The following is a 21,227-nucleotide window of genomic DNA, read 5'->3' as shown; positions in this document are numbered from 1 at the left end:
CCGCGGGTTGTTTATCTGGAGTACGGAGGGGAGGGGGGAGCCTGGAAACCGCCCCGTGTCCCATTTCCTCCTCTTGTTTTCGCTCCGGATTCTCCATGTTGGACCCAAACTGAGGAGCCCGGAGCTGCCACCGGGGGATCGGGGCCGAGGGCACCCGGGGGAGCTGTGGCCCGGGCCGCCCGCCCTCCGCACAGGCCGCCTCCCTTCCCGGCCCGGGGAGGACACGGAGGGGGGATGTGAGCAGCTGTGGGAGCCGGAGTCGCGGGAGCCGGAGCGGGCCCCCGCCCAGGCCCCCCAGCCCAGCCCAGCGCAGCCTGCGCGCCCGCCGGCCCTCCCGCCCAGCCAGCCCGGGCCCGCGGGATTGTTAGATGGAACACGGCTCCATCATCACCCAGGCGCGGAGGGAAGACGCCCTGGTGCTCACCAAGCAAGGTAGGGGCAGCAACTTCCCAAAACTTTGCGTCGCCCCCCCACCAGGAGGGGAGGGGGCTCGGGCATCCCCTCGCCCGGGTCCTGCGTCTCTCGGCCCTGACCTGCTGGGGCTCAGGGCAGACGATTGTGACTAGAGCCCCCCTGGTCCGTCCGCCCCCGCATCCCGGGTGGGCACTCGGACCCCTGGCGCGGGGTGCGCGGGCCCGGGGGAGGGACGTCTTCGGCGCAGCTGTCACCCGGGGTCCGCGACCCCTCCCCCCGGGCCGAGAACTGGTGGGGTCGCGCGCTGGGAGCGCGTCCGCCTCCCTCCGGAGTTGGGGGTGGGGTCGTCACTTTTCTTGCAGCGCTGCAAGAAAAGCGCGGCTTTCCCCAGACCTCGGGGAGGGGGTCCCGAGGCGGGACGCGGCGGGGCCTGGAGTGGAGCGCTTCTTCCCCAGGCCGCCGAGCCCAGAGGTCGTTCCGGCCGCGGGCGGGGACAGCGTCCGGTGGGACTTGAGACCAAGTTCGCCGCCCGGAGGCGGCGGCGGCCGCGTGGGGGAGGGGCGCGGCGCGGGGCCCGGGGCCCGTGCGGCGCGGGCTCCGGCCGCGCTGAGCAAACAAGCCCGGCCCCAGGCCCGGCCGGCGCCCCTCCCTGCCCCGGTGCGCTCCCCCGGGGCCGCGGCCGCGCACACAGAGCGGCGTTTGTTTAGCCCGGGAGCGGTGTCCCTGGTTACATAATTCGTCGGCGTGTTTCTGAATCGCGCAGCGAAAAAGTGCGAGTTCTCTGTGGGCAGCGGCTCGCGGCCCCCGCCTGCCCGAGGGCCAGGTGGAGGCGCGTGGGGGAGGGTCGCAGGCCCTGTCTGGGGTGGGCTTGGGGACGCGACGCGGGGTAAGGCCGCGGCCTGTGGCGGGGAACGCTTGGCTCCCCAGGGTGGCAGTGGCTTAGTTTGGTCGCAGCGCGGGGGGGGGGGCGGGGGGAGGCTTGAAACTTTCCCCCTCCCCCACGCTCTTCTTCTGGCCTTAGGAATGTGTCTGGGATCGCGGCGAGTAGGACTAGCGTCGTTTTTTTTTTTTTTTTTTTTTTTTTTCTGGAAAACTCCTCGGACCGGGGCCACCTGGCCCGGAGGCTGGGAAGCGAGCACACTCTTGGGACCAAATCCGGAGCCTTCCCGCCCTCGCCTTTCGCCCTGGTAGCCGGGCCTGCAGGGCGGTGCTGCCAGTGCCTATACCGAGGCCTGGAAGCTGGTGGGCGGCCAGCTGCACGGCCCTGGCGCAGCCCGCGTCGCCCCGTTGGGCAACATTACTCAGCATGTCACTCGTTCCGGAGGTTTGCTTTCCTAAAGACCCTCCAACTTGCCTAGGGGCTCCAGCGCTGGCCTAGGGGTGCCAGCCCCTCCTGGATTCCCTTAGTGCACTGGTGGCGCGCGGGGGGGGGGGGGGGGGGGCGGTGTTGGCTGCTGCTTGCATCACTGGTCCTCTCTGAATAAGCCTGCCCCCGGGGGGGGGTGGAGCCTTGCAGCTTTATTTTCTCGGACCCCTCAACCCCCAGAAACCCCTGCTCCCTGCCCTGGGTGCTGACCGCTTCAGCAGCCAGGCAGTGGGACCTGGACGGCAACTTCATGGCCTCTGCTGCTGGCTGCTCAGCTGTGCTGAGCGCTGGGAGAGGGAGGGGGCCTCCTGTGTCGGTTGTCAGGGCCTTTCCGGGGAAGGGACCCCGAGAGATGGGCAGGGGTGGAGAAATCTGGCTAACAGTGCTTCCCCCCTGCTGCTCTCTTGAGGCTGCGCTGGGCAGGGGAGGCCACGCAGGAAAGGAGTGAAGGCAAGCGGCGTGTTCAATCCAGGCTGGAAGTTTCATCCTCCAGGGCTGGCTCAGGCAGCAGAATAAGCCAGGAGCAGAAAGTGGAGCAGGTGGCTTCCTCCGGCGCCAAGTTGCTGGGTGGGTTTGGGGGAGCTGGGACTTAGTTTTCCTTTTGTGTTTGTGGTTTACCCTTCACTTATCCCTGGAGGAATCCGAGTTCCCAGGCTCCCCGTGTCATTTGACTGCATACCAGAGAAGGCATACTTTCTTTCTGTGAGTGAGGTTGGGGTATCCAGCGGCCACCATGCTGGCCCTCCCACCCCCATAGCATTTACTGACAAAACCTGCACCCGCAAACAAACCCAAACCCAGGAGTAAGGGGCAGAGGTTTTAATGACGCCTTATTGGTTCCTGCCCCCTCCCCGCCCCCAGCGGGCCATCTCCATGTCCTGCCTACCTCTGAAAAAGAGGAGGAAGCAGAGGGAGACAGTTTATTAAAGAGTATATTTCTGGAAAGAAGCAAATTGCTCCTGGCTTGGGTGGATTTTCAGTGAAGTTGTTTGCTGCTGCAGGGTTTGTTTTTTGTTTTTTTTTTTTTTTTTTTTTTCTCTTTTTTAGCATTCTGTTCTGTGAGCTTTACGCCTGTCTGGGTGTGTTGATGATTCAAAAGTAATTACAGTAGGGGAAGTAGAACAAAGTTGCTGAACGCATAGATGATAAAAGCACCCAAATTGGATCATCTTCCCAGACAGATGGGTGCAGTGGCTTCCTGGGACAGTAAGGACAGGGCTGTGTCTGTCATCAAAAAGAAGCAAGTGGTCATTGTGGCCAGGACCCTGCCTGCCAGTGCTGGGGGGTTGTGCCTTGGGGAAAAGCGGGGCCCACCCTGGAGCCTCCCCGCGTGCAGTGGAAGGGCAGAGGCAGCCTCTTGGGAGAGCTCTCAGCGAGCCCGCAGAGTCGGAGGCCCCCTTTGCTCCGGGAGCAGATGGCGGTGCCTCGCGGTCAAGCTCCATCGCAGGCAGCCGGACAGGTTCTGAGAGCTCATGGGAGGGGTTCTCCTGAGAGACGAGCCTGACGCCGCGCTGTTTCTAGCTCTTGCTTTCCCCACCTAGGGAGAAACTCTGCCTTGTACTCTGAGAAGTTTCAACGCCTAAGGAAGGTGGGAGGGAGGGTGGGAGTATCACTGTGCTCTTAGAACTGTGTCTGCAAAGCACATTGAATCTATTAAAAACTAAGTGAAAGTTAAAATTTTGAAAATCTTAGTTTCAATACCTTTCTGCAGCTGTAGCTAAGCCTTTACCTGGAAGAGCTTAGGAATGAGTCTCACTGGGGCTTCGTCCTCAGCTTGCTGCTGTGGCGACGGGGAGCTGGTGGGGGTGCTCCTCACTGTCCCCCAGCTGCGTGCTCAGAGCTGGCCCCTTTGCCTCTGGCGTTCCTGCTTCACTGTGGCCTCCTATGGCGTTCTCTCCCTTCATGAGATGGGGGTGGAGCCCGTGGGTTGACCTCAGTTTGTGTGGGCTGTCACCCCCATGCACCCTCGGGAGTTCTGCACGAAGCTTCTAAGTGCCCCGCATCCAGGACAGGGAGCCCAGTGGATTCGCGGACGCTGTGGAAGGCCCCTCAGCACTGCAGAGGCGACATCAGTCGTCTCTGGTGGCCAGGGGGTCGGGCTCATCCTTTCTGAGGCCTCTCTGCACCCTTTACCGTGCTTGTTGTTAAAGTGATAGATACCATAGCTGTTAGGTTTCAAGCCAAAATGAATCGATGCGCCTGCCTTTCTGTGGAGAGTTAGTAGACGTTAGTAGTAGAAGTATTCATTACTAAGTATGGGGAAGAAAGGCAATAGTAAATGTACATGCGTGTACACACACACACACACACACACACACACACAGGCTCTCTTCCCTACCGCTTTCTCTGCTTTGCCTCTGCTGGCTTTGGGTGATTTGGAGTATTGTCTTTTATTCCCATCTTGGCAAGTTTGGTTCTTGAATTGGGTAGAGAGGGGAGAGGGAATAGTCAAAGTGCGTAGTGTTATGGAGCAGGTGTTAAGACACCAGTGAAGACTCCCCCGTGCCATATTGGAGTGCCTGGGTTCGAGTCCCACCTCTGTTTCCAGTTTCAGCTTCCTGCTATTGTACAGCCCAGAGGGCGGCAGGTGGTGGCTCAAGTAGTTGAGTCCCTGCCACAAACATGGGAAACCTGACTTCCTGGCCTGAGCCTGTCCCAGTATGAGCTTGGGGACAGCTGGGGAGTGAACCGGCAGGTGGGTGATCTCTCGGACTCTCAGCTGGAAACATAATGATAGTAAAGTGTGTATTACTAGGAATGAAATGGGTTGCTTCAGGCCTGGATTCAAATCCCTGTTTCTCCTGTTCACAGTGAGAACGGAGTTTGTGTGCTGAGCGTCTTCTCTGGGGTGTGCTGGGTGACGGTTAGATGTCATTGTCCTCCTTGACAAGGCTAGACCACTGCTCTGCTCCCTCCTCTGGCTGCCTCTCCCCCAGGCCACCTAGCGTAAACAACGCACAGTCATGTGAGTTTTATTGTTAAAGACAGGTGGCCAGGGGTCAGAGGCCCTACAGAGGGGCCTGGGCCTTCCGGAGCGAGCAGCCTCTGAGGCTCGCACACAGCCCTGCCACACAGAGCCCCTCTTTGTGCCAGGGTGACTGGGGCTGGGGACTCTGGGCTTGTGCCTTGAGGCTTTTGCCATTCCTTCTGGTGCCTTGGCCAGTGAGGGAGGCGGGGAGGAGACAGGGTAAAGTCTGACTCAGCCCTCCTAGCCGTCCATGGCTGGGGCTCTAGGCATGGATATAACCAGCACTTAAGACAGCTGCGTGCCACACTCTCGGGCCGTTTGCATTTGCTTTGCGAGTTAATGTGCTCAGACTTCTGTTACAGAATTTTAATAGAACAGAGGGAAAAAGGAAAATTAGGATTTTGGAGAAAAATAAATGCTTTTTTTTTTAAGTTATTTTTTGAAAGGCAAAGTGACAGGAGAGACAGAGAGAGATCTCCCTCATGCTGATCCACTCCCCAAATGGCCACAACAGCCAAGGCTGGGCCAGGCTGAAGCCAGGAGCCAGGAGCTCCATCAGAGTCTCCCATGTGGGTGGCAGGAGCCCAAGTACTTGGGCCATCCTCTGCTGCCTCCCAGATCCATTAGCTGGAAGCTGGGACTCGAACCAGGCACTCTGATATGGGATGAGGGTTTCCTGAGAGGTGACGTAGTCCACGGCCCCACAACACCAGCCCCAGAATGAATGGCCTTTAGCTGTCTGCTACTTCCACTTTGGGGAACAACATGGAAAAAGCACAAAAGCACCATGACCCTGCCCTCCATCCTGTCTCAGGCCGGCCAGCTCTGGGAACATGCAGTTTACTCTCTTGGCTTGGGCACAGGGCATGGGTGGCAAGCAGCCCTGACGTGATTTCCTCCCTCTTCTGAAATGGGGGGTGATGGTCCCAGTGGGGACACGGAAGAGTGCATGAACCCACACGTCTTCCCAAGGACCTAGGAGAAGTCATGGTAGGGAACCCGAAACCTCCCTGGACCAGTGACCACTGGAGTGGACTTTCTTTGTCCAGCAAAGTGCTTAGCCCCTCGCTCTAAGATTCCCGCACCACAATCTGTTACTGTTCAATGGATACCCCAGGGAGCACTGCGGCCTCCCTCCCAGCGGGCGCTGGGTGCCCTGTTTCAGCCAGCACCTGTTCCAGAGCTTCATTTTGAACCTGGTCTCTGAGGGGATCTGACTTTGCCACCCCAGGTGCTCTTAGCCCCTCCCCCCCCCCAAATTAGGCTTTGCTTTTGTTCTTTTTATTCTACTCCTTTTTGTTACCTCTTTTAAAAAAATTTTTTTTTCTTTGAAAGGTAGAGAGCCAGACCTTCCATCTGCTGGTTCCCTCCCCCAAATGCCTACAACAGCTGGTGTTGGGCCAGGCTGAAGCCAGGAGCCCAGGACTCAATCCAGGTCTCCCATGTGAGTGGCAGGAACTTGAGCCATCACCTGCTGCCTGCCCGGATGTGTATTAGAAGGAAGCTAGATCAGAAACAGAGACAAGACTCGAACCCAGGCAGTCCGATATGGGCATCTCCCGTGACATCCTAACCGCTACACCAAGTGCCCACCCTCTTTTTTATAATTTCTAAAATTACTTATTTGGAAGGCAGTTAGAAGTGGAGAAGATTTTCCATCTGTTGGTTCACTCCCTAAATGGCTGCAATGACCAAGGGTGGGCCAGACTGAAATCAGAAGCTAGGAACTCCATCAGGATCTGCCATGTGGGTGGAAGGGACCCACATACTTTGGCCATCTTCTTCTGCTGTCCCAGGAGCATTAGCAGGGAATGGGATTGGAAGCAGAGTGCCGGAACTCGAACCTGCGCCCGTATGGTTTGCCGGTGTCACAAGCAGCAGCTTAACCCACGGCATTCCGCCAGAGCCAGCCCGCCCCTCTTTGATCTGACGTTGCTTTTCCACCTTGTTAGATTTGCCCTTTCCCACCTGCACTGTTCCCAGGGAGCAGATGTCCTAACTCCAGTGAGAGCCACACAGACTGAATGGAGGGCTCCAGTCACATAACGTTGGCCTTTGTGAGAGCAACGTATGCTGGCTCTTCTGCCTCTGTAGCAGAAGAGAGCGAGGGCTTCTCCCTCCCAGAGCAGGCTTGCAGGAAGACCCAGCAGGCTGAGATCTTTTGACTCCTGTATAGAATAAGGAAAAACAAAAATTCCCTTAGAAAGCAAATCAGATGTGTCCGGAACCAGTCCTCCGGAGCCCACGGAGGGCCCGAGCCGTGTCGGATACGGCGGGGAGAGGGACCAAGTGGACTTGGGTAGAATCATCTTCCGGTCCTGGAAGGGTTCATCAGAGACCCTTGGCAACCTTTAGATGATGGCTGTCAGCCGGGGACATGAATCAGAATCTCGTGTGACACTTTCTAAAAATACAGCCCCTCCACCTGGGACGTGCTAAATCAGAGCATGGCAGGTGGGCCGGGCATTCGGGTGTTCCAAATGCTCCCTGCGATTCCGACAGGTGTCCCCGGAGAAGAGCCAGGTAAGCACAGCAGGGGCCCCAACTGCCTGTTTAGCCCTGAGCAGGAAGTGTCCCCTTGGGGGTCCAGTTTTGCTGTTTGTTAAAGATCCTTTGGCTCAGACAGTCCTGATCCGTACTTACTGTCACTGTCACAGCCAGTATTGATAGAGCGCTCACCATGGGGCAGACGTTTCTAGAATTTTACAGCCAGTATCTCACGTAAGCCTGATAACAACCTCTGGAGGGAGGAATTATCCTCACTTAAGAGATAAGGAAGCCCTCCACCCAGAGAGCCTTGCCCAGGGTGCAGGCTGGTGGCAGCTGGTGGCGGCAGGCAAGCGCTCCAAGCTGGGCTTTCCTTTGCATCGCCTGCCACTCATCAGAGCGCCGTGCAGTTCAGCTTCAGGGGATTTGCAGCAGCTACTTTGTAAGGCAGCTTGCAGGGAAGTCCTCTCCTGACCTGACTCTGCCACAGGCAGGACTGCGTGGAGGAGACCCAGGTGGGCCAGGTCACCTGACGTCTCTCTCGGTGCTCTCAGGTGGCCACACCGGTACTGCCTGGCAGGTTCTCCGTGAAGCTGAGGGGTGGGAGGAGCAGGCAAGCGTCCCGGGAGGAGGTGGTGGCAGTGGCACACTCCTCCCAGTCCAAGGGAGGGGACACGTGAGGAAGGAACTGGTTGGCCCATCTCAATGAGTGAGAGTGTGTGTGAGTGTGGTGATTGGTTTTGTGGAGTCCCGGAAAAAGGCCATTTCCCAGGCTTGGCCCTGTGGCCACCTCCGAGTGACCTCTGAAATGAGTTAGAAGAAATGTCTATTGTCCTTTTTAGTGGACATTTTGAGATTGAGACCGAGATAAGCATATGAAAGTGCTTTGCACTTAATGACTGGCAGCTGACACTGAGCATTTATTGAGCCGCGACACTCCCCAGGCTTCTTGTGTTCTCACACTGGTAGGTAATCTTCCCATCTTATAGATAAAGAAACAGGCCCACAGCCAGGCCTTACACGAAGTGGAGCCAGGATTTAAACTCAAGTCCACGGCCCCTTGGATAGCCACTATCTTGTTCACAGACCGGCTAAGAGCTGGCTGAGGAGTTCCTTACTTGGGACAGGTTCTGTTGGCCACTCAGCCCCTTAGCAGCTCCTTAGGACAGGGGCTCAGGGTGCAGTCCCCCACAGGGACACCTGTGAGGCCAGGGTCTTGGATGGTTTCTCAGGTTTGAGCCTCTGCCCTGTGGGCCATCAGATCCCCTCCGTCATCCCCCAAGAGGCTTCTAGGATTGGAGGCTGCACCTGCCGCTGCCATATAGGACCTGCCACTTCTCCTGGGGATGCTGTCCCCACTCTGACGCATGTGAGAGTATGTGGGGGCTGCTCAGGAGGGTGATTGGACCCTAACTCCTCGAGAGACCCATTCTGAGGTCAACAGTGTCTTCATCTGGCTTTCAAAGTCCCCAGGAGTCCTTCCTGATGGAAGGTCCCAGCCCCACCCCACAGGTGGAGTCTTCCTGCTGGGGGAAGGAGCGTGGGGGCCAGCGCTTAGGCTGGGCTGCCTCAGTGTTGGCCACAGGAAGGGCCCAGTATAGAATGTGCTGGTGAGAGCCAAACAGCATGGCCAAACCTGCTTTTTAAACAGATGTCTCGGGGCCGGCGCTGTGGCGTATGGGTTAAACCACTGCTCCACTTCCGATCCAGCTCCCTGCTTATGGCCTGGGAAAGCAGTAGAAGATGGCACAAGTGCTTGGGCCTCTGCACCCACGTGGGAGGCTCCTGGCTCCTGGCTTTGGCCTGGCCTGGCCCCAGCCATTGTGGCCATTTGGGGAGTGTACCAGCAATGGAAGACCTCTCTCTCTGTCTCTGTCTCTGTCTCTGCTCTTCTTGTAACTCTGCCTTTCAAATAAACAAAATAAATCTTAAAAAAAAAAAAAGATGTCTGCCGTCAGATTCACAGCTACATTTTGGAGCTTGGGGCTCTGGTGCAGAGCTGGGTGAGGCCCTGGCTGCCTCGGAGCCGGAGCCGCGTCAGTGAGGCGCGCTGGGGAACAGGCACGCCCTCCCTCCACGCCAGTCTGCTCCAGGACAGGGAGGGCGTTCCCAGGCATCTCAGCCTCATTTGTCCCCCTGCTGACTCACCTGCTGGCCCAGGGAGCCCTTCCGTCCACCTGGCACTCGGGCACCTGCCCTGCGCCAAGCCGAGGCGGCCCCTTGCCGAGGACCTGGGTGGACTTCTGTCCGCGGGGGGCCCAATCAGATGTGTGCTGGCCACAGTGCCCAGGCAGTAGGCCAGGAAGGGCCGGAAATGCTGCAAATACTCTCCTTCCTGCCCTAGCGAGGCGGGGGAGGCCCTCAGAGAGGCCATTTTGCAGGGGTGGCCAGACTGAGTCCATGCTGCCGCGGGGAAGGAAGTCCTGGGGGGGGGGGGGCTGAAGCAGGAGAGCCTTCAAATCCCACAGCCCGAGGTGGCCTTGGGCCCGGGCCAGTGTCAGTGTGTGAGGCACTCCTTTGGTGGCACACGAAGCAGTGGTGATACCCGCACCTGACCTTGAGAAGATTAAAAATAGTGTTGTCCTGGCAGAGCAGGGTTTCCTCTGCATGCCGTGCACACGCGTGTGCGTGCTTGCACACATGTGTGTGTGCGTGCACATGCTTTTTAAGAGGCAGAAGTGTTATCTGGTGCTTCTTGGGCACAGTGGGATGGCCGTAAGGGAGGGGGGCACGGGCCTCACCTGCTTTCGTGTTGGGCACAGAGTGCCAGCCAGGACTCTGCAGTGAATTTGGGAGAACAGGAAGGGGTGGTTTGACTCTGAAGCCTGCTCGCCATGACAGCTCCTCCTCCCGGATGTTGACCACATCGGGAGGAGTGGGGGCGGTGGGCTGTGTTCCTGATCTGGAGTGAGACCCTGGATGTTGCCAGGTAGCGGCATCTCCCCTTAGAGCATTGGAACAGGAGGCACACTGAGCCATGGGGTCTGCGTGCTGCCTTTCTCTCTAAGGCTTGTCTGTCTTTTCAGCCTGGGCGAGGCCTTACTGCTAGCCTGGTTTATGGAGGAGGAAACCGAGGATCCCAAGTCAGTAACTGGCAGAGCCCGACACAGCCCCGGCGACCCTCGGGGCGGACGGCACCCGCAGGCCCCTGCACAGCGCCACGCAGCGCAGGGGCAGCCGGCGCCTGCTTGCTTCTCCCGCTGGGCTGGGCCCCTGGATATCTCACCCCAGTCCAGATGTTTGGAGCAGGACGAGCAGATGCACGTCAGCAGCTGGCCAAGAGAGGAGCCTGGGTATCCACCCAGAGGGCAGCAGGGGGCGAAGCTGGTCGTGGAGCTCCGGGGCCCCCACTGGGGCCCCCGCCTTGTTGGGGAAACTGCTCGTCCCCATGTGCCTGCAATTCCACTCTGGGAAAGGCAGGCCAGCCCCCTACCCCTACCCAGTCCCTCCCTCCCCCCCCCCCACACACACACAAGGGGAGCAGTGGCCTGCACCTGGCTGTCAGGGACATGATGCTGAGTGCAGTGGCCTGTGATGCCGGCATCCCATATGGGCGCTGGTTCAAATCCCAGCTGCTGCACTGCCAATCCAGCTGTGAATAAGCACGTGGAAGATCTTTCTTTGTGTGTGTGTGTGTGTGTGTGTGTGTGTGTTTGTCTTTCTGTATCTCCTTTTCTCTATAACTTTCAAATCTTTAAAAAATAAATAAAACCCTTGGCTCTGGGTTTGAATCCTGGCTCTGTGGTCGTACTGCCTACATGACCCTGGGTAGGTTCCTCGAGCACTGTGTGCCTCGGTTTCCCTTCTGTAAGGTGGGCAGTTAGGTACAGCGATGACGTGAAGCATGTAGCGTAGGCCTGGCAGGTCCCTGGCGCCCAGGTCACGTGGTGGAGGCCCAGAGAAAGCCTCTGGCTCGGCTCCTGCAGTGCCCACCTGCCTCACGCTAAGGGGGCTGTTATGTTTGCAGACCAGCAGAAGCTCCCCCAGGCTGGGCCCCACGGCCTCTGGAGGCGTTCACTCAGCCAGTATCTGCAGGGAAGAGGCCCCGGGCTGAGGAATGTGCAGGCCCAGTGGGGAGGCTGGGGGAGGGCAGGGGGCGGGGTCCTCCCTTCCAGTGCCTGCCCTCAAGGTCACCGCATTTGTGACCCCTGAGGCCCAGCTGCCCGTGTGGGGCTCCCCCGGAGGCACAGGCCAGCTGCCCCTTGCGCCCCTGCCTAGCCTGTCACTCAGGCTGAGCGTGTCCCTGATGGCTTGTGTGCAGGGAAGGCCCAGGCTGCGTGGCCTTTTAAGATAGGCTGCGCGCCCGGGTTAAGCCTGTGACTGGCTCTGCATGAAGAGAGCATAAACCAAAGGGGACGCGGTGGTTCACCGTGGGCGCTGAGCCTCCTAGCCCGGAAGTTTGGGCGGGCCAGCCGTTTGCAGGCTCACGCTGGACAGGCCGGATGTGGCCTCGCCCAGGGAGGAGCGGCAGAGGGCGCTCTGGGGAGCGCCAGCCAGCACCCGCAGGGAGTCCTCCACCTTCTGCACGGGGCGGCCCCGGCTGCTGGCCTCGCTGTGGAGGGGCCCTTTCCACGTCCTTGTTCCTGGGGAGTGGTCTGGTTCTCTCTCCCCCTCCCTACAGGGACCACCTCTGGCAGGCTCCGGGTAGCTCCCACCCCTGCCCTTCCCCCCTCGGGAAATAGTCCTGGGTGGCACGTCGCGTGCTTCCCCTTGCCCGGTGAGGACAGAGGCTCGTCTGGCATAGTCCTTTGCCCGAGCTCTAAACTGGAATGGCTTGCGTTTCATCCTTGTACCCATCTGGGCCCTGGCTCTGGGTCACTCCACACCCTGTGGGCAGGGAAGCTGGTGGCTGAGGCCCCTTCCATGAGTGGCTGCACAGCGCCACCTCCTGGCCACGGTCTTCCCACCCTGCAAACAAGTTGCCAGAAAGTTCTGTACAGCCAAAGGGACTTGCTGAGCTCCTGTGGTCACCCCAGTAATGCCCGGAGCCTTCACTCTGTGCCTGGCCTTTCTGGGGGCCGGCTTGCCAGACCTCCTGTGAAATGGGCCCGATAGTCAGGGCATCCATGAAGAGACCGGGTATGCGCCACCCAAGAGGGAGGGGGGTAGAAAGCGGCCGAGCGTGGGGGAGGTGAGGGTGTAAACAGAGTATCGCTTTTTCCTTGGGGTGGGGCCGTTCTGGAGTTTGTAGGCAAGTTGGGCTCAGCTTTGTTGCCAATGACCCAGCAGCTGGGGAAGCCGACCCTGCGGACTGCAGCTGCACTGACTCAGAAGGGCCTTACTTGCTGCCTTCCTGCGGGGTGGGGCTGGTCAGGGGGCACTTGCGGAGGGTGTCTGCCTTGGCCTGCGGCTGAGGCCCTGGCAGGTGGGTCCATTCTTAGCCATCCCTACACCCAGGGAAGGAATAATGGATCCTGTGTTCCCACTTCCCAAACCAGAGAGCCGGGCTGTGGCCATTTAGGCTTTCAGGAAAAAAATGGGCGGAGGGAGGGCTGGGGACAGGTTGATTGACGGGCGCTGAGCTATCACTAGGTAGGAGTAAGTGGCGTTCTAATCATGTGGGGGTGACTGCCGATAGCGCGTCGTATATATGTTGACAACTTAAAAACTCGAAGATAGGATGTGGGATGTTCCCATCAGGAAGAACGGCTAACGGGAGACAGGGCGATGAGCCTGGATTGGACGTTACTCTGTCTACTCATGCATCACGGCTTCCCGCGTGCTTCGCAGAAATGGTAGCGGTAGCGTTTAGGTGTCTGTTAGAAGAGGAAGTGTGGGGTGAACTTGTGTGTTTCCCTGTCGCCTGTGTCGGGTCGTTGGCTGCTCCGGGACGGGTGGCTGTGCACAGACACCGTCTCCCTGTGACTAACGTGCTGCCATTCCCTCCGCCGCAGGCCTGGTCTCCAAGTCCTCTCCTAAGAAGCCTCGTGGACGCAACATCTTTAAGGCCCTCTTCTGCTGTTTTCGCGCCCAGCATGTTGGCCAGTCCAGCTCCTCCACTGAGCTCACCGCATACAAGGAGGAAGCCAACACCATTGCTAAGGTAGCTGGCGCTGGGCTAACCAGGAGGGCTGCTGGGGGAGATGCCCACGGACCACGCAGGCTGCCTGGCGGCTTTGCCTAGGGTTGCGACGGTCACCGGCTCAGAGGCAGCCCCTTCTCTGGGCTCCCCTCAGTGGCCCGTGTCCTTTCCGTTGCTCCCCATTCCTGGCGTGGGCCATCCAAATGTCCCTGTGATTTCTGAGGTTCCAGAAACTACGCACAGTGCTTTGCCCGTGTTGTCGCGTATGATCCGTACAGAGGCTCTGCAAGGAGAGCTTCAGGAGTCTCACTTTGCAGACAGAAACTGAGGCCCAGAGAGTTTTCGCTGCCCCGAGTTCACAGTTCACAAATGCTAATGTCAGGATTTGAACTCAGAACTCTGGGGCACTGAAGCCTAGGTTTATTGCTGCTGCATTGCACTCTGCAAAGCTTCCTGCAGAGTCCCCTAACTGGCCAGGAAGCGAGGCCTGGAGACCAGCGAGCTCTTAACCCCTGCCAGCTGTTGTCGCCTGTGCCCGTGCCAGGCATTTGGAAATATGTGGATGTTTTTGGTCATCACAGTGGCCGGAAGCTAGGGCTAGCATTTCAGGGGTGATGCCAGCCCCCCACCAACAAAAATGGTAAAAATGGTGCCACCCCCAATGCCATCGGTGCTCTCTGAACACAGAGGCCTGGCTGCCCCCCCCCCCCCCCCAGGCTCAGCCTAAAGATGTGCACACTAGTGGAGTCACTTCCAGCAGGGGGCATGCTAAATAAAGTACAAGGTGGTGGCATCGCTAGGTGATTCATTCTTGCAAGGAGTTCCCTGCAACGCGGAGAAGCACTGAGTTGCAATGTGCAGAGAGCAGAAGGCACAATTCCAGGGTGTTCTGTGGGAAAAAAGACTGCTAGCACAGATGTGCAGGAAACACACGAGAGTGCCAGCATTAGGCGTTCTAGGTGCTAAGGTTCCACTTTTCCTTAGGGATTCTTTTTAAGAACACTTACTACGGCTTTTCAAACCATAGCAGTTAGGTTGGTTGGTGGTTTTTTTGTTTTTTTTTTTTACTAAAAGGCATGGTGGAGAGAGGGTCTTTCTGGCTTCTCTGCACTGCTCTCGACTTTGGGTGCCCATGGGTATGGCTTCGCATTGGTTTCCTTGATATTTTCTCGGGGTTCAGTCCTCCCCAGGGAGGGCAGAGAACGCACGTTCCCAGAGAGCGGCCCAGAGCCCAGGTCTATAAACAGGCGAGAAACCACCCTGTGAGCCACGCCCGTTTGGGTTCCCTGCCCCTCACGTTGTCCCACTGAGGGCTGGTGACGGCGGAGACTGGGGCACCCTCGTCTCTGCCCCATATCGTGTGAAGAGGAGGCCCCCCAGCCCCTTCCCCTCCCCTGCTCAGGCCCTGGGAAGAGCCACTTGGGTTGTGTCAGGAGCTCCCAGGCGGCTGGGTCCCAGGGGAGAGTCATCCCCGCCTGGGCAGCGCAGGGGTTGGGGCGGGCGGGAGGCACTGGCGAGCCGGCACTGACCACCTCCTTCTCTCCCCTCCTCAGTCGGATCTCCTCCAGTGTCTCCAGTACCAGTTTTACCAGGTGCGTGACTCTGGCCAGGGACGGGCTCAGAAGCCCAGACCCTGTGGCCCGTGGCTGGCCCCACCAGGCCTTCCTTCCCTCCCCGGTGCCTGGCTGGACACCTCCTGTCCTGGGGAGCTGTTCGTTTCTAATGTTCTCCTTGGGCCCCCTGTGTTGCAGCTGTTAGGTTTTGGGGGACAACTGGGCCTATACCCCTCTTCCCACAGCTACCGTGCATCGCACACCAGCCCTGGTCACCACTGCTAGCACCCAGATCACTTCACAGTCCCGTTGGGAGACAAATACAAAGGAGCCAACTCTGCCTCCTCTGGTCTTTGCCTTTAAGTGGGGCCTGGCCCAAGTTGGTGATTCTGCCTCCACAGATAGCCCAGCTCTTCCGCTTCTGCCAAGGGTGCATCTGGGCCTTGTGGAGGCCAGATCTCAACAGCCTGGCTCTGCTTTCAGATCCCAGGGACCTGCCTGCTCCCAGAGGTGACAGAAGAAGATCAAGGAAGGATCTGTGTGGTCATTGACCTAGATGAAACCCTTGTGCATAGCTCCTTTAAGGTAAGCAGACATCTGAAGCCCTACCTCCACCCATCTGATAGCGGGTGCCCTGAGGAAGCCTAAGGGTGGGCGTGGACTGGGTGGCCACCAGGGGGCGGGCTAGGACTGACTTCCACTATCCTGGTATCGGATATCCAGAGCCCTTGCTGAGGAATATTGAGTAGGGCACCCCTGCCAACAGGCTGCAGCTGCCTACTGGCTGCACAGCACAGAGAGGTCCCCAGACCCTTAGTTGCGGGGGGGGGGGGGTGCACAAGGAGCTTCCTGGAGCCTCGTAAGCCTGACCCTCCCCCGGGGTTGTGAGGCCACTCCCATCTCATTTCACCTGCTGACATGACCAACCCTCCTGCCTCGCAGCCCATCAACAACGCTGACTTCATAGTGCCTGTGGAGATCGAGGGGACCACTCACCAGGTGAGCCACCCCCGGGGCCAGAGGGCGGGGACTGCCCTCTGCCCCTCCCGCCTTGCCTTCCCTCGGTCAGTCCCTTTCTGACCTCAAGCCTTTCTTAAAAACTGTCAGCCCCACATCCTCCTCCTCTCCTCTCCTCTCCTCTCCTCTCCTCTCCTCTCCTCTCCTCTCCTCTCCTCTCCTCTCTCTTCTCTCTCCTCTCCTCTCTCTTCTCTCTCCTCTCCTCTCTCTTCTCTCTCCTCTCTCTTCTCTCTCCTCTCCTCTCTCTCCTCTCCTCTCTCTCCTCTCTCTCCTCTCTCTCCTCTCTCCTCTCTTCCCTCTCCTCTCTCTCCCCTCTCTCCCCTCTCTCCCCTCTCTCCCCTCTCTCCCCTCTCCTCTCTCCTCTCTCCTCTCTCTTCTCTTCTCTTCTCTTCTCTTCTCTTCTCTTCTCTTCTCTTCTCTTCTCTTCTCTTCTCTTCTCTTCTCTTCTCTTTTCTCTCTCTCTCTCTCAGTATACGTAAACTCTGTCTCTGCCTCTCAGTTGAATAAACAATATCTTAAAAGCCCATTATTGCTTTAAGAAATGAAACTAAAGGCACTCAGATCTAACAAAGGTCAGGCCCGGGCCATGCCCACAGGCTCAGCCCAGGGCCAGGGACCGTGGGAGCTGTGGTGACAGGCAGGTACTCGCAAAGCTTCTGCCCAGAAGGCCCGCCCACCAACCACTGGCGCACGGGCTGCTCTTGGGGACCCAGGGTAGGGCTTCCGTGAGGCAGGCGCACTGCCCAGGGTGGGTTTTGAGCAGAGCAGAGCCCGGATATGCGGCTCGATGGCCCGCGGTGAGAGGGAGGCTGCAGGAGTGACAGAGGAAGAGGAGCCCAATGTGGCTGCCAAGTGCAGAGGGTGCCTGCCTGCTGCGGAACTCCAAGGGCTCTGGTGAGGTGCTGACCCACTGAGGCAGCCCCTGGTGGGGGGCTCCGGCAGGCCACCTCCAGGCCAGGGTGGGACATGGATCACAGCAGCTTTGAGGCGTGGTTCTGAGCACCCGAGTGTAGACCCAAGGAGAAAAGCCATAGAGTGGGCCAGAGGGCAGACACGGGGCTGAAGAACCTTGTAGGCAGGTGTTGGCGAGCTGGTGGGAGCCAGCCCAGGTCGCAGGAGGGGCGCTCGAGCCATGAGGCCTCCGAGGCTGGGGTCCTCCAGCTAGGAGCGGCCATGTGAGAGCCCGGGGTGCCGGGAGCGCCTGGGTCCTTGCGCGTGGTGATCTGCACTGTCCCGGTGAGCGGAAGGACGGGCACCTGGCAGAGGCTGTGGCTGGATTCAAGTAATCCAGGATAGGCTGTTGCCATCCGTGAGGCCTATTCTTGATTACTTGTTTCTGGAGGCAGCTGATGGTCTGCAGCCCGAATCCAGCGGCTCTCGGGGACGTGGAGGTGTGAGCAGCGACTCACGAGGCAGGGGTGCCGCCGGTGCCCTGGGCTGGGGCAGAGCTGGGGAAGGTGACGGGGCCCAGCCTGCCAGGACTGCCCCCAGTGAGCCACCCTGTCCCTCCACAGGTGTACGTGCTCAAAAGGCCTTACGTGGACGAGTTCCTGAGACGAATGGGGGAGCTCTTCGAGTGTGTGCTCTTCACTGCCAGCCTGGCCAAGGTACCAGGGCTGGACGGGAGGGTGGACCGGGGCCAGGTGTGCGGCCCCGGCCTGCGTCCCAACCAGGGCCTCCTGTCCCCGCAGTATGCCGACCCTGTGACGGACCTGTTGGACCGCTGCGGCGTGTTCCGGGCGCGCCTCTTCCGCGAGTCCTGTGTCTTCCACCAGGGCTGCTACGTCAAGGACCTCAGCCGCCTCGGGAGGGACCTGAGGAAAACGCTTATCCTGGACAACTCGCCCGCCTCCTACATCTTCCACCCGGAGAACGCGGTGGGTGCCCCAGCGCGGCCCTGTGGTGGGAGCTGGGAGGGGTGGGCTGCAGGACCCATGCTTACGCCCCCTCCTCGTGCCCCAGGTGCCTGTGCAGTCCTGGTTTGACGACATGGCCGATACTGAGTTGCTGAACCTGATCCCCATCTTCGAGGAGCTGAGCGGAGCCGACGATGTGTACACCAGCCTCGGGCAGCTGCGGGCCCCGTAGCCTTCCCGGAGTCCCTGCAGGGCCTCGCCCACACTGTGCCTTTATGACCAGCCTGACAGACCGAGCCGAAACTGGAGCACCTCACCCGCCGGGGCCTGGGAGCAGCGTGGAGGGACTGGGGAGAGCACGAGGGAAGGTTAGGCGGTGCAGGCCCCCACCCGGCCGCCCAGAGCCGCCTGCTCACGGGCGTGTGAGCCGGCGCGCTGTGGCCGCCCGGCATGTGCCGTGTTTGGGGGCAGGGGAGCAGCTGAAAGATCAAGACTCTTCCCAAGGTAGTTGGTCTCCTTTATGTCGCCCCAGGAGCCGCTGGGCTCCGCAGGCTGAAGACGTGCAGGCCCTGTTGCCAAATCATGGCAGCCCCGCAGTGCCAAGGAGGAAGGGAGGGCGGAGGCCGCCTGGGCGCGCACCTTTCTGAAACCCTTCCCCAGCGAGCTGCTGCAGACGAGACACAGCGCTTGTGGGAGGTGCCAGAACCCCCACGGCTGCAGCCGAGTGCCTGGGTGAGCCCTCTCCGTGCCTCCCCGCGGCTCCGGCCGGGCCTGCCTTCCTCACACCTCGCCATAGTCTTGACCTTGTGTGGAAGACGGTCCTCGGCCCGCCCTGGAAGAGGACAGAGAGCCGATTTCCGTTCTCCTGACCCTTGTGTTTAAATTCTCTTTCTAAACGTGCAGTTTGGGGCCTAGTTTGTTTCTGGTGAAGCTTCAGCCCTGGCCGACAGCGAAGGTGGGCGGCGCTCGGGGAGCAGGGCGCAGAGGCGACCCCGGCTGTGAGTCGCTGGCCGCGTGCCCCTCGGCTGCTCCTGAGGGCCTCTGCGGGCGCTGGCCCAGAGGCCGGGGAGAGCCGCGCCCCTCCGTTTCTTTGGCAGGGCTCTTCCCTGCTGTGTCTTCCCGGGGCCTGTCCCCAGCCGAGCTCTCTCTGTTCCAGCCTGCATCCCTCCTGGCTGCCACAGTTCCTCTCCAGGGCCTCGGAACTCCTGCTTTTCCGTTGGGTGTGCAGACCTAAAGGCCGGGCCTCCTGCCTCCAGGAGTGGCGTGGGCAGCCCCTCCTGCACCTGCTCTCTGGCATGTCTGGCTTTCAGCGGTCCCTATTGGCAAATGCTTTAACAAACAGTCACCAAGAGGAAGTATCCCCGGGTAGAAAAAACAGAAGGGGAAGTGCTGCCAAGACTGCGAGCACAAGGAGCCCCCAAAGAGGGAGCCCCCACCTCCGCGTCACTGCCTTAATCATGGCCTCCCCGCGGCTGGTTGGGGCTCTCGCCTCCCTCCCTCCCTCCTGTGGAGCTGGGAGGGAGTTGCTGTCCCCATGTCTCTTCCCCCGAGGCAGGTGTCACAAAGCATTTGGGAATTGCTTCAGATGCGGGGGCACTGCCCACTCAGGACTCACTCCCTTGTCCTCAACTCCCGCACACCGGTCCAGCCTCAGGCGCTAACCAGCAGCAAGGACAGCGGGTGGCAGAGCAGCAGCCTGGCCTGGCGAGTGTGGCCCCCGGTGGTGGCAGCTCCCCTCCCCAGCCCGGGGCTATGAGGCCTCGTCCCACTCGCTGGGGTCTCAGAAGTGGCACGGCCCCCAGAGCTTGTGTGATCATTCCCCCACAGCTGTGCGGCTGCCCACAGGCACCCATCAGCCATGCGTCTCCCGAAGGGCAGTGCAGCTTGGGCTCCTGCCCACTGTGCTTCAGATCTCGGCCCGGGCCCAGGTCGCAATCCTGCAGCTGCGAAAGGGGCCTCTCGCCCCACCCTGACCCTGAGGGCCCAGCCAAGCTCTTCTGACCAAACAAGCAATAAGAGGCGCGAAGCTGCTTGGGTTCCAGAGCCCTTCCTGCCTCCTCTGGAGCGCCACGTTCCAGGTGGAGAAGCCCCTGCCACTCCTTCCTATCCAGCGCGTCCACACCCTTGGTGAGGCCCGGGCCCCAAAGCCAGGGTGGCTCGTTGTCAGAACCCTGCCGGTCACCTGCAGCTCTTCCACGCCCGCCGTGCCCTCAGTCCCTCTCCCCTCACCCCTCCCTTCCCCCAGAAGCAGCTCAGCCAAATCTAAACAGGGTCCACCCATGGGGACCAGAGCCAGCCTCAAGTCATTATTTGCTGTCCAGTTTCACGGTTGTGTTAGGGGCCTGTGATGGTGGCAGAGAACTTGCTCCTCAAAGGAAACACATCAGACTGAGTTCTGGAGGGGAGCGAGATTTGAGGGTGGGGGGAGCCACGCCACCCCAGGACCTGTTCTGGGACTTCCCACTGGAGATGGTCCTTGGGAGTCGGCAGTCCCCTCCCTTCACCGGCAGCCTGGTCAGCGCCAGTTTAAGCCGGGCCAGGAATCCGCCCCTGCCAGGTTCAGTTATTTAAGGTGCCTCTTCAGGGACACAGTGTGTCTCGCCGGTCGGGCTTCTGAATCAAAAGCCTGATGTTCGTGTCCCTCTCATAGGGGGAGCTTTGGACACAGGACCAGTTTGGAAAAGGGTCAGGTAAGGGTGTCCACTCTGCACATTGCAGAGGGGCCCTCCGGAGGCCCCGGGTCCCTTCCTAGAGAGGCAGTGAATTTGCCTCTGTTCAGCCCGGGGCCTCCGGCCTAGCTCCCTCCTGCCTCCCAAAGCGTTGACCGTTTTGTAAAACGGATGAATTCCCCTCTGCTATAGTGGTCCAGGGACTCCCTTGTGCTAAACACGGGGAGTCCAGCAGCTGTCGTTGCCTGGGAGGTGGTCCCACGTATTCCGCTGCCGCTACGTGTTCCCGAGGCCTTGTGCACACGGGCAGTCCCCATGGAAGGCTGTCCCGAGTCCCAGCCAGGCCACTGGAGGGGGACGGTCGGCCCGTTACCCCTGTGGGTCTTCAGTTGGTTGTCTGCCCACTCAAGCCGCCTCTCTCGATAAAGTGGGGTTTTGTTTTGTCTGTATTCTTCCTTTTACATGCCAGTAAGTGTCAGCGTTCACCCAGGGCAGCGGGGCTCAGCCGTCTGCCCTGCCCCCCATTCCTTGGCCGTCACAGGGCCTGCCCCGCAGTGGCCCACTGTGGGCCTCTGAGCTTGTGGTGACCCCAAGTCTGACACGGTCCACCTGGTCCCGCGCCATCCCCCCTTCGCGATGCCGTTCGAGGGTCGGGAATCTGCTTCCCCCTGTGCCTGGGCTATGGGATTCTGACTACCTTGCTTCATGATTTGATAAATTTGTTGTATTCAAAAACTTGAAATGTAGGACGCCATTAAGTGTCTGTTTATATTTTTGGAATATTTGTATTACTTACAACTAATTAATAAAAGCGGGTTTTAAAAACCTATCCGGTGGAGTTCCTGGCTTTGGGTTGGGGCAGCCCCAGCTATTGG

General features: G+C 59.6%; 1 protein-coding gene and 1 non-coding gene across 3 annotated transcripts; both read left to right on the top strand.

Annotated features, from left to right (window-relative positions):
* Positions 1 to 75: 75 nt before the first annotated feature.
* On the top strand, positions 76 to 21,181 carry CTDSP2 (CTD small phosphatase 2). 2 transcript variants are annotated; one of them, XM_002720929.4, is made up of 8 exons: positions 76 to 432; positions 13,130 to 13,278; positions 14,811 to 14,849; positions 15,294 to 15,395; positions 15,753 to 15,809; positions 17,342 to 17,434; positions 17,519 to 17,704; positions 17,790 to 21,181. In XM_002720929.4, the coding sequence occupies exons 1-8, from the start codon at positions 369 to 371 to the stop codon at positions 17,913 to 17,915; spliced, it is 816 nt and encodes a 271-aa protein (XP_002720975.1). In that variant the 5' UTR covers positions 76 to 368; the 3' UTR covers positions 17,916 to 21,181. The 2 variants fall into 2 exon arrangements, with proteins under 2 accessions (XP_002720975.1, XP_008272456.1); XM_008274234.3 differs by lacking the exon at positions 14,811 to 14,849 and having other exon boundaries at positions 81 to 432.
* MIR26A (microRNA mir-26a) lies at positions 17,105 to 17,164 on the top strand. The gene has a single exon (NR_162475.1). It is a non-coding gene; the product is annotated as a microRNA mir-26a (primary transcript).
* Positions 21,182 to 21,227: the final 46 nt, after the last annotated feature.

This window comes from Oryctolagus cuniculus, chromosome 11 (assembly GCF_964237555.1).
Source record: "Oryctolagus cuniculus chromosome 11, mOryCun1.1, whole genome shotgun sequence".
Classification (NCBI taxonomy): domain Eukaryota; kingdom Metazoa; phylum Chordata; class Mammalia; order Lagomorpha; family Leporidae; genus Oryctolagus; species Oryctolagus cuniculus.
The sequence above is the reverse complement of the archived record's forward strand: the minus strand, read 5'-3'. Positions and strand labels throughout refer to the sequence as shown.

What these genes read in the sequence shown, in the direction of transcription:
- CTDSP2 (XM_002720929.4), top strand. Translation starts at nt 369, where the DNA reads ATGGAACACGGCTCCATCATCACCCAGGCGCGGAGGGAAGACGCCCTG. An exon ending in TTGTGCATAGCTCCTTTAAG is followed by an intron (nt 15,396 to 15,752) that starts GTAAGCAGACAT and finishes CCTGCCTCGCAG; the next exon opens with CCCATCAACAACGCTGACTT. An exon ending in TCTTCCACCCGGAGAACGCG is followed by an intron (nt 17,705 to 17,789) that starts GTGGGTGCCCCA and finishes CTCGTGCCCCAG; the next exon opens with GTGCCTGTGCAGTCCTGGTT.